This window comes from Seriola aureovittata, chromosome 18 (assembly GCF_021018895.1).
Source record: "Seriola aureovittata isolate HTS-2021-v1 ecotype China chromosome 18, ASM2101889v1, whole genome shotgun sequence".
NCBI lineage: Eukaryota > Metazoa > Chordata > Actinopteri > Carangiformes > Carangidae > Seriola > Seriola aureovittata.
In genome coordinates this window covers 22,308,281-22,320,631 of record NC_079381.1, presented here as the reverse complement: position 1 = coordinate 22,320,631, position 12,351 = coordinate 22,308,281, and the positions used below count along the sequence as shown (strand labels likewise).

At 44.0% G+C, this 12,351-nt stretch overlaps 1 protein-coding gene across 1 annotated transcript; it reads left to right on the top strand.

Moving 5' to 3' along the window:
* Positions 1-1,271: 1,271 nt before the first annotated feature.
* Positions 1,272-5,829, top strand: LOC130187043 (zinc finger protein 703-like). The gene is made up of 2 exons (XM_056404473.1): positions 1,272-1,910; positions 2,972-5,829. The coding sequence occupies exons 1-2, from the start codon at positions 1,677-1,679 to the stop codon at positions 4,511-4,513; spliced, it is 1,776 nt and encodes a 591-aa protein (XP_056260448.1). The 5' UTR covers positions 1,272-1,676; the 3' UTR covers positions 4,514-5,829.
* Positions 5,830-12,351: the final 6,522 nt, after the last annotated feature.

Sequence of the window (12,351 nt, the reverse complement as noted above, 5' to 3'; positions counted from 1 at the left end):
AGACGTTTCAAGACCGCCGCGAGGGACTGTCTTCAGATTTGGCACAAACATTCACAGAGAGTTAGACCTGCAGTTCCCCTCGGTGTCCCCTTCCCTTTTAAAGTCTCTCAGCTCACTGTTTTGGTTTCTGGCCTGTAACTGAATTGTTTTGAATTTGTTTGTGTTCAGCGTTAAAAGAGACACCCAGTTGCCTAGCTATGCTAACAATGCTAATGGGAGCAGATGTTTGCCATCTTGCCTATTTTTGGATTAGCCGGGAGTTAGGAGGCGCTAGGAATCAGCCACTGCCAAGATGGCGACGGCGGAGCAGCTCACTCTGAACAAGGTTATTATCATTAAATAAAAACTAAAAAAACATTTTCGTTAACCAAAATAAAAATTAAAACGAGGCTTTACAAAAGAAAAGACAAATAAATGAAACTGTATGTTGTGTTTACAAAAGAACTAAAATAAACTAAAATTATAGAGAAAAACTCTTTAGTTTTAGTTTTAATTTTTAATTATTTCATACAAAAGCCTGGTATTTTGGGTGGATATGAAATCTATCTTCCAATTTAATAAATGAATAAATAAAAATACAAACTAATGAAAAATACAAAACTATTATAACCTTGTTACGGAGGCTACCTCCATCTTTATTTACAGTCTATGGTGACGACCTCCTTAGTTTAGAGAATTCACATGAGGAACATTTGTTATTTATTACTGCAATCTGTCTGTAAGTAATTAACAGAGAATATTACCTCATGTTTGGCAAATCATTTTCAGAAGTAGCATGTTAATAATGTATAATCACCTCATAAATCATAATATATTTATCTCCCTTACATGATACATTAGCTGCTTTAAACCATAGGTATTGATTGGTATTGGATCGACACCAATATTTGTGTGTTTGTATCACCCACTTTTGCTGAATGTCAGTCCTGTTAACAGTTTCTTGTGCTGCCCCCAAGTGGCCAAGAAATCAGTAAATGCAGGTTTAATGTTGATGCAGTGCAAAGTTGAACATACAGTGTAGTAATGTGACTTGTACTTCTCTGGTACGTGTCTATTTAATGCTTCAGCAGCAGAAAAGCATCGGTTGAGATATGAGTTATTACAGTATTGGTGAAAGCAGTGGGTATTGGTATATGTCAGCTGGAGGACGGCGTAGCCCCGCCCTCACGCACCTTCTCCCCGCCCACCTCATTACCGATGCGGCCACCCAGCGCACAGACAGCGGCTGCCTCACTTTGAAGTCCGCCTGTATCGATCAGTGAGCTGCTGAAGTCCGGACCGGAGACACGCAGTGGGACGTTTCCTCTCCACGCTCGGACTCTGGTGTTTTAACGCCTCCACAGTGTCTGTTTGACCCGCTGCGACTCACACGGTGGATTTTGTTGTTGTTTGTTTGGTTTTTTTTGTTTTTTTTGTTCATTTTTTTTTTTCTTTATGGTTTGAAATTAAAAATAAAAAAACTGGAGTAGGAGCCGTAGATGAAGATGCACCGGGACTGAGAGGCTTCTCCGTCCTTTGGGGACATTTAAGGACGTCCAGCTGTGTTTTTATTTATATTCTTAAAGGACACTCATGGATTACAACAACATTTAAAACTATATTTTGGACCAACGCAACACACACACACACACACACACACACACACACACACACACCAAAGCGCAGCGCCCTCCCTCATGAAATATCTCCCTCCAGGATCAGCTGAAAGTAAGCGGATCGTGCTCAGTGAGATCACCGACTGTGAAGACTCTCGTCCCGGTGCCGTGGTCTCTTTGTTGACCCCTCTGGACCCACTTCGGCAGGCTAAGCGGCTTCCTATCCGACTCATCAAGATGTTGACCGCGCACACTGGACACTTGCTGCACCCGGAATATTTACAGCCTTTGACGTCCGCGCCAGTCAGCATCGAGGTATTTACTGTCTTTTTTCTTTACACCAAATTACACCTTTATCTCTTCTATTCCTGATGCTGATTCACAGCAGTGTGGTGGAAATGTAAAGAGAGCTCAACCATAATTTGAATTCCTCATTAGCTAGTTGAGAAATATGTAAATTAAATAAAAAATTAAAGAATAACCATCTTATGTCTTTGGCCTGAGTAATTAAGTGATGAAACAACAAAACAAATACTGACCTTGTCTTGTGTTATAATCATTCAACTTACATCATATATAAATCATATGAACCCACTCAATTAGTGAGAACTTCATTATATGTTTAAATAAGCCTTAGATCGATCAATACATCGAATATTGATTAATCAATGACAAAAAATTAACTAGCAACTTTTCTCATGATAAATTCCCTGCTGAGTATTTGCTGTTTCTTCTTTGTCATATATGATGATAAACTGCTTTCTTTAGGTTTTAGATTGTGGGTAAGACTAAATACAAAACAAAGGGCTGCAACTGTAATTTCTTTTAATCGATTAATCATTTAGTGTGAAATATAATAAAATACCAGTCAGAGCCTGAGGACGAGTCTTCACTCTTTTGTTCACGTTAAATCAGAAGCTCAAAACCCAAAGTTTAAATTGATAAATGACAAATAAAAACAGCAAATACTGCTTTTGCTTGAATAAGGATGAAACAATTAATTGATTACTAAAATAGTTGCCGATTATTTTTCGTGTTGATCAACTAAACGATTAATCCACTAATCGTTTCAGCTCTGAAACCATCAATATGGAGACAAATCCTTCAGTCCTGAGAAACTATGTTGGGTGTTTTTACTATTTTCTGACATTTTATCCTGAAATAATTATTGTTTGAAAAAAATAATTGTCAGAGTAATCGATTAGGAGAATAATAGTTGCAGCCCTTGTTTAAGTCAGTTTACAGGCCTCCAGTTGACCACAGAGGATCACTGTCCTTTGGTTTGTGTTTATTTTGCATGAAGGCCAAAATGTCTTTGGACAAAATACAGTGAAACAAAGTCTAGGAGCTAATCAGAGTCTGTATTTTTGTTGTAGCTGGATGCCAAGAAGAGTCCTTTAGCCCTGCTGGCGCAGACCTGCTCTCAGATTGGTAAACCAGACCCTCCATCTTCATCCAAGCTGGGCTCCTCCTGCAGCCAGGGAGACAAGGAGCCCAGCAGCCGGCTGTCCGTCTCCAGCCTGAAGCTCGGGGAGCACCGCCCCTCCCTGGAGGACAAGTCGAGCTTCAAGCCCTACAACAAAGGCAGCGGGGACTGTCGCAGAGACGGAGTCACCAGCAGCAGCGATAAAGTCGGGTTCAGAGTACCCAGCAATAACGTCTCCACTAACGGAAATTCAACCGGTGGCCAGCAGCCCTATCCGCCCCACGCTGCTTCACCCAGCTCTCGAGCAGGAAGCGGCTCCCCACCAGGACACACTCAGCAGCAGCAGCAGCCTCACAAACAGAGCCAGTCCCCCGGGGGACCGCCCACGTCCCACCCCCACACTCCCAACGGAGAGACTGCACCTGAGCGGGGCAGTCCCACCAGCACGAGCAGCAGCAATAATAATAGCAATCATCCCAAAAAGGAGGCGGATGTAAACAAGGTTAACTTGGACAGTCCACACCACGCAAACTCCAGCCACGTCCGAGCCAGCACAAACTGCAGTAACGGCAGCTCTGACGGCGGATCCAACCACGAGGGGGGTAAAGCTGAGTCTGCCCAGCCCAACCTCGGCCCCGGACATATTACACCCATTTCTCCTTACAAGACAAGCCAGCCGCTCTTCCCACTGCCCTCGTCTAATATGGGCTACCACGGATCTGTAGTGGGGGCCTACGCAGGATACCCGTCTCAGTTTGTTCCCGGGCTGGACCCGACAAAGTCCGGCCTCAGCGTGGGAAGTATGGCGGTCCCCGGGAAGCACCCGAGCTCCAGCCCTCTCACGGGCGCCTCCCCTCCTTCCTTCATGCAGGGTTTATGCAGGGACCCCTACTGTCTAAGCTACCCAAGTGTGTCCCACCTCGGAGGAAGCAACTGCAACTCCTGCATCCACGACCCTTCCTCCACCCTCAAATCAAGCTTCCCGCTGGTGTACCCCTCCCACCCCCTCCACTCCCTCCACCAAAGCTCCCTGTCATCCAGCGCTTCTTCCTCCCTCTCCCATCCCCTCTACACGTACGGCTTCATGCTCCCGAACGACCCCCTGCCGCACGCCTGCAACTGGGTCTCAGCCGGGGGGCCGTGCGACAAACGTTTCGCCACCTCAGATGAGCTGCTGGCCCACCTCCGCACGCACACAGCGCTGCCTGTGGGAATGGACAGTAAGCTGCTCTCTGTTTCCTCCTCTGGACCTGCCTCCTGCCACCTTCACCTCCCCCACCAGAGCAGCCCGGGCTCCATGTCCAGCTCCCTCTCTCTCAGGGCTCCCCCCGGTCTGGGTTTAGCTCGCTATCACCCCTACAGTAAGGTCCACCTGCCCCCCGGCCCCTCCTCCATCTCCCTGCACTCTCTGCCCACCACAGGCCCGTACTACCCTCATTACGCTCTCTACAGTCAAAGACTTGGATCTGCGTCTGCTCTGGGATACCAGTGATTCACCGGCTGCGTCGACGTTTAAAGGAATACTTTGACAATTTGGGAGAATGTAGCTCAGTGGCTTTCTGGTGGAGATGAGCTACATGAGAAGATTGCTTCTATTTTCATATCTGTTATGTAAAAAAAGTAAGGCTACACTTAGCTTAGCTTAGCTTAGCTTAGCTTACTGGAAACACTATCATGTGGCCAGAAAAAAGAGCAAATCCTCACATTTGAGAAGCAGGAACCAGAAAATGTTTGAATTTTTGTTTGAAAACCGATGGAATAAACAAAAATCCATCAACTCATCGATTAATTCACTAATTGTTGCAGCTTTCCTGTTATTTAGTACCCATTTGGACAGAGCCAGGCCAGTGTTTGTGCTAAGCTAATCTCACTAGCTGCAGGCTGTAGCTTCACATTTACTGGACAGACATATGAGACATGGTTTCAATCTCCTCATCTAATTCTCTGCCAGAGAGCCGACAGGTATATTCCCCAAAATGTCAAAGTGTTACTTTAAGTTTGTATTTAAATGCGGCAAGTTGCTGCTTCTTGTGACTGGACTGGATTTAAGTGGAACTAAGATGGGAGCGCAAGTCCTGGATTTTGACTTGAGAGCATCTTCACACTTTCTTTATACATTATATCTGAGATTCGATGTTTTCTAATCAGGCTCCACTCCCTCAACATCAGACGACACTCGTGGCTCTTGCATGTCTGCGCATCGCTCGGATACTTCCTGCATCAGACACGACTGCCCTTACGTGACTTTTGCTGCCACCTCCCCCCCCCCACCCCGTGAGCTTCGTCAATTTGATGGCGGGACGCTGTGTAATGGCTCTTGGATGTTCAGGGTCCTCGCCTCATACGAGGAAGATTTAGTGCGGAGAAATGTAGTGTGGCAGGGATGGCAATTAGCTGATGGGCTGATGTAATTCTGGCCACAGTCGCTTTCTCCCCGCAAGAGATGCATGTAAGCTCGACACAGCGAACACACTTAACTGTTTATCCAGCCCCATGGTTTGTGATGATTTGTTTTGGTTCCTTAGGTTTTGTTTATTCCTACTGAGACGTTGTATTTATTTTATACCGGGAATCTTAGCTTTCATGTTTACTATATAAAATCTATTCTCATTTTACAGTCCTCTGGGCAAAACATGTGGGAAGCCAGACGACAGATGTTGAACATGTCGTGTCTTAACACTTCTCGAGAATGAATGTTTGAAATCGCATCTCTCTCTGAACTCTTCAGCTTTTTGTTTTTTTTTTTTTTGATTTTCTTTATTTTCACAGCAAATCAATAAAAATGAGATGTGATATTTTTTTGTAAAACTGGGGGAGGGGGGAGGGAGTGGCACCGGGGGGGCACCCTGTGGTGGTATCCAGTGAAAAGGGGGAGGTCATATTTTGTTAAATAAATAACACTGAAGATGTATTTTCTGTTGTCTTCATTTCTGATTTTGTCAGTTTTTCATCAGACAGAAAACCTGAATCTAAAGATCCGTGTGTTTCCTGGTTGTAGTGACAAACTGAACTCTACAGTCATCATCCAGTGGCCTTTCATCATGCCTTTATCAGCTCATATACAGCTTTATGAGTTAATTTATGCACATTAGCAAAAAAAATGAGACAAAAACACAAAGAGAAAAACAAAAAAGAAAATATAAAACAACAAATAGAAGCTTTAGTATATAGATTCACAATGGAGTTGCATTGTGACACAACATTAACATTCATTTGCCATTTTTTCCGAATGTTTTTGTCCATAGTTTCAATTTGAAGGTTATTTTTTTCCATTTCATCATAATTTTGAAGTTTTAATGGTTTTCATTTACTCTGTCAGTCCAACTACAGACAGTTGTGACGACCGTCTGTGGTCGATCGAGGTCAGTCTGTTGCTATTCTTCACATTAATTCACTCTTTTTCCCATTGCAACCAGTGTAGACTTCATCTGATTTACCTACGAGTGATATTTCTTGATTTCATGAAGTTTAATTCTTTATATATATATCTGTATACGTCTTCATACAACAGTACCTCCCTAAAATGTCCTCTCATCTGTCTAATAAGTTCTCTACCAGCTCTGCCAATTGACAGATCCCAACCTTTAAAGAGGTGAAGTAGTGAAAGGAAGACGTATAGGTTTGTCAGCGAGACTGCAGCGGTGAGTGGATTTGTACAGGAGGCTATTTTTACTGTGAAAGCATCACGTGATTGATGACTCTGGGTGTGCTTTACTTCCGCTAATTTTTCACCGTGTTGACAGAGAGATTGTAAGCAGACCAGAGGGATACAGCTCGCATTCCTCTGCTCTGCAGTGAAGTCCTTGTCACCTTAAAGCTACAGCATCCTTATTTAACGCTCGTGGATCGTGTTGTTTTTAGAAAAAGGAAAAAGAGACGTGTGAAGACGTGGAGGCAGTATGGAAAAGAAAAAACCTGTCTGGATGTAATGAATACATACTGTACTGTGGGATCGTGATAAGCATCGCAGCCAAAGTGCCGCTTCCCGTATGTGTTGTAGATGAGATCTTCCTGACAGTCACTCCAGTTACAACGGCTGCCACATGATTGGCAGCGGTAATATGCCATTTCCTAGCAACATGACACTGTGACACCCTCTGTGAAGTATAGATGACCCACGCTGGTCACTCACAACTCTGACAAGGGAGACAAGGGACCCACCGGGGTCAAAACAGCCTGTCCCCGCTGTAACGGGAGCCAGCGCTCCTGTTTCAGTGGTCCGAGAAGCCGTTATGGGGTGTCTAAGTTCGGCGGGAGGGCACGAGATCCTGTAGGCCCCCCTCTCTGGAGGTTTCACGTTGCCCAGATATGTCCCAGAAAACAGACGCACTTAGTTTATTAAGTCTGAGAGATGAGTTGGCTGCTCTCCAGTCGTTCCCAGTCGTGGAGTTGGTCTTATTGTGTGGGAGAGATGGTTTTACAATTTGTTTCAGCGCGCTTTTGCTTTTTAGGTATTTACAGTCAGCTGTGTTCACTCTGACAAAGGTGGGCAGTGTTAGTGTTGGATTGTGATGTCATCTCTTGGTGACAATGAAACCTGTTTGTTATTAAGGTTTAATTAACTGGATGGTTTTTCCTTCCAATGAAAATCAAGAGTTGAACCTTTTTAATAAAGTCGTACGTCACAAAGCTATGGATCCAATCCTATCAACTTGTGGGTTGGGGGTTTCTATATAGCTTCACCATAGCGTAGCTCTGACGCTAATGTATAATGCAGCGTTTCTGAAAGAGTGGTCCACAAGCGACCCCTGGTGGTCTGTGAGTAAATTTATTAAAATATCATATTTTAAATTGACTGTTTCTCAAACTGTCTGCAAGTGACCACAAAGCAAGTAGTGATTAAGTGTCGTTTTAAACATTAAATACAAACATTATTATTGAATTGGCTGTTTTGCAGAGTCGTTGGATTTACAGAAGCGTAACCGACTGTTTTGTGACACTGTCTTTTCATGCAGCTGCGCCAGTTTTCAGTTTATGTTTTACTAATTAACGTTAATAATGATAATTTGAAGGTGAATGTGGATGAAGCTAACGGTTAGCTTGTTAAATATCAAACACAGACAGCGGATGTCAGGATAATTTTGATGCTACATAAATAGCACCTTGTTGTCGTGCAGTGTGTGAGACACAGGCGTTAATTAAAACTATGTCCTAGCTGACATTTTTATGTGCAAGCTAGCCACATTAGTACTGAAGTAGCAGTTCCTGTTGGTTTTGGGGATGTTTGGGGAGATTTATTTTATTTCAATGGTTTTAGTTTTGAGGAAAAGTTTGAGAAACACTAGTAAAATGGTCGATGTGGCTAATTATTGGTGTTTTGCGAGATAAGTTAGCGAAGGTAGCTAAGTCAGAACTGGCGAACGGGACCTAACATTTTATCTATTACACATTTATCTACTTTATTTTATCTAGGTTTAGCTATCATTAGCAACACATTACTTGCAGTTTGATGACGTAATCAAGCAGAAGGTTCGGTTTTCCGGTTTGAACACACACTTAGCCGCTTTGGTCCAGACTGAAGTAGCTCAACAACTATTGGATGGATTTCCGCACACCAATAACATTCATGGTCCCCAGAGGTTAGGACAGGAATCCTAGTGACGTTGATGACACTTTTCTTGTTGCACCACCATGACGAAGACATTTGTGGTTCAGACTAAAATACCCTGAAAACGTTCGGATTGATTGTGGTCAGAGTTTTAATTTGTCCAGTTCTTTTGTTTATGAACAAATACCAGCAAAACTATTCCTATCCACTTTAACTGCACCTGAATAACTTTCGTACAGTCCCTCAGTCGTTTCGTGCAGCCGGTATCTAGAGATATTTTTTCTATTATCTTCCTCCAACCTGTCGGAGTGAAGTAGACTCATACTTCATGCTGTTTCCCAGCAACACTTTACTTTATATTGCTGAAGCTAAGAGGTTGGGGGCCAGATGTCCTGCTCAAAGGCCACTCAGCAGTTGTTAGGGGAGGGGGTCGAGGTTACTCGTTCACTGCTCCCACCCACGTTTCCCCAGAGGATTCATCCTTCATAACAGCTCTGCTCCACTAATCTCTTGGTTACCACAGCCCCTTTTTTATATTTAGTGCTCCAAATCAAACACAGAGTGTCGACAGCATATTTTGCTGTAATGTATAAAACGTCTCGGGGTGTTGTTCTTGGAGGTGAGGGCTGTCGGCCTGGTTGGTCTGAATGAGTCCTGGGTGCAGCTTGACAGCCGCAATGATTAATGATGACAGACTGTGGGGCTGCTCCTTCGTTACATGACAAGTCTTTAACCTCTCTATCAGACGAAACCAGTTCAAAGAGGCCAAATAAAAGAGAGAGGGAGAGGGAGAGAAGCCTGTAAAGACGTGAGTGATCCTGGATTCTTTTCCTTTGTCCTCAGAGATAGTAAAATAGTTTCTTGCATTAAAACTATTAAATGAAGTTGAAAATGACCAACATCTGTCTGGATGCTCTCTCTGAATTGTCTGTGAGTTACAGATTACAGAGGACTGCTTCCCAGAAATGGACTCCTCTGCTTTCATTTTGTCTTCTCTCCAATTTTATCACTTCATCCATCATCCTACGATGAGGGCTTTTCAAGTGGTCCAAAAATAAAGAGGACACAGATGTCAGCCATGCTATACCGATGTTTCTAGACCGCCATAAACCCATCACTTACATCCACCCACAGGCTGCAAGAAATGTTGAAAATACACTCTCTTTTTTTTCTCACATACAGAAAAACACTCCAAAAAAACCACTGTGAGAGCGAGCTGATCCACTGCAGAGCTCGTGTGTTAAATTACCTTACGATGAATTAGCCTGCACTTCAGCAGGTATTTTTATTTCTTTAAAAAAAAGGGCACCTCTGAGGTCGATCCCACATCTCTTTCCTCTTGTCTGTTGTCAACAAAAAAAATGTCGACAGAGGGGGTTTAGTGGTGTACAACAGGGCAAACGCAATTATGGTTTCTCTGCTAATGTGCATGGCCCCAGCTGGTTTTGATCTGGCTGTGCTCTGAGGGCTCCTCGCTCACTTGTCAGCTCTCATGCATCACAGACCCGATGCTTAACGGAAAAACGTGCTTTGGCAGCGACCTAGCGGAGGCCTGGAGGCCAGCGGGTGCCGGTGGGTTAGCCGCATGCAGGGGGGTGACACCATCCTCCGCCTTCCGCATCTGGATCCTCGCAGTCGCATTTTCTCATCGGTTATGGTTTTTCACCCTCTTCATGAACATAACCGGCTGTAATTGGCCGGCGTGACCCGGCACAGACGCCACGGCCGCAGACTTGGGAGGTCAGGAACAAAGCCTCCAAAATACACACACATGGACGGCAGCAGAAAGAGAGAGAGAGAGAGAGAGAGAAGCAGAATGAGATGCTTGCATGGAAATAAGCAGGCATGATTACTCAAATACAGTCATTAAGGAGGAAATGTTGTTTTTCAAGCTGTCAGGATGATTAATGAGAGAGAGCAAATCCACTCAAATGCTGTTGTTTAGTCTAACCACCAGACCTGATCTCTGCCACTAACTTAGATCAGACAGGATGTGTGTGTGTGCATGTGTGTGTTTGTGCATGTGTGTGTGTGTGTGTTAAATCAGTAAAAATGTGGAAAGCTGTAAAAAGGTTACAGAGGAAAGCTGCAGAAATAAAGAGCTATAAAAACTAGGGCTTCAACTCTGTTATCCATTAATCTGCCACCTGCTTCCTCCATTAATCAATTAAATCTTTGATTAACAAAACATCAGAAAAATGTCCGTCCCAGTGGAAGAGCCCGTGATGATCGCGTCACGTATGCACAAGAAAACAATGCTTTTTCTTTATTTGCATGTCTTCTGCATGGATCATTAACCACTGACATGCAGCTGTTTAGTGAATATTTAAAACCCTTTAGAAGATTCTTCTTTGAAAAGTAGAATATCCCGCCTCGCAGTTGTATCACTCCGCCACTCGGTTTCAGGTTACATCCCTGTTTATCCAGTAATATGAAAATGTTTGTGTGAAATTTTGAGCTAAAACTGACAGAATTCTCCAGATATCGCGTTCCCAAGGCCTTAAAATCGTGATTTGAGAGGTTGACCTTTGACCTTTGACCCCCAAAATCCAATCCGTTCATCTTTGAGTCCTAGTGAACGTTTGCGCCCAATTTGAAGAAGTTCCGTCAAGGCGTTACTGAGATATCGTGTCCACGAGAATGGGACGGACGGACGGACAACCCGAAAACAAAAGTCAGGTGGCGTCAGCTAACGTTAGCTTATAGCCAGCTAACGTTAGCTTATAGCCAGCTAGCTACAGCTGATAAAATCTAACAGTGACGGTTGTTATTTTAGTCGGCAAAATTCATCTTGGACCTCCCGAAGTTTCCTTCAGTGTTATTTGAAATCCGGCGTCGGGACTGAGAAGCTTGACAACAGGTGCAACAACAGTAACGGAGACGTTAAATGTTTCATTACAGGAAAAATGTTTCCTGTAATTTCAAATCCGTCAGCTTCTTATGAAAAGCAGCCTCAGACATCTTTTTCTGGTTTCCTTCATGTGCACACAGACTCATTGAGAATACATTTTACGCTGCAATAGATCACCTGGTCGACCGTGTAAGTGTCAACACATCCCGGAAAATTAGCCTTCTCTGTGAGTCCTCCGGCCCAGCGCGGTGCCAAAGTCCTCAGAAACTCCAGATGTTCCCCAAATCTCGCTGGAAGGCTGATAAGGAATCGGCTTTCAGCAGATGTCTGGACTCGTGATTTAGTGGCTGTGAATGATGAAACAGTGTTTCAGTGTCTCGCAGCTTCACTGGCTTTCATCATTATGCAAGCAGCTGCGGGTCTGCGGGTGACGTTATGTCAGCGGATGGGAACGAGGACGATGGCACATTGGATTTTCACATTTTTGGATTTTTGGGACTTTGGGTGTTTGATGTGTCTGGACGTGGAGGACAGTGTCTCCGTTTGGACAGTGTCTCCGTTTGGACAGTGTCTCCGTTCGCTGCAGCGTGACGTACAATCACAGGAATGTGGAGCTGGAGCACAAATGAAGACGAGTTGCAACTAACAATTATTTTGAGGGTGAAAGTTCAGTCTTGACGTTGGAGACAGTAGTAAAATCTTAACTCAAGGTCCACTTACTAGCTCTTCCCAGGCTGTGGCGTCCAGGTGAAAGCTCCGGGAAAAAGCCTGTAAAGAAATTCTGCAGTTAGGATTATTATGCCTCCTGTTCTTGTGACGGCGATATCTCAGTAACAGCCTTGAGGGAACTTCTTCAAATTTGGCGCAAACATTCATTCGGGGTCAAGGATGAACTGATTAGAATTTGGTGGTCAAAGGTCAAAGGTCAAGG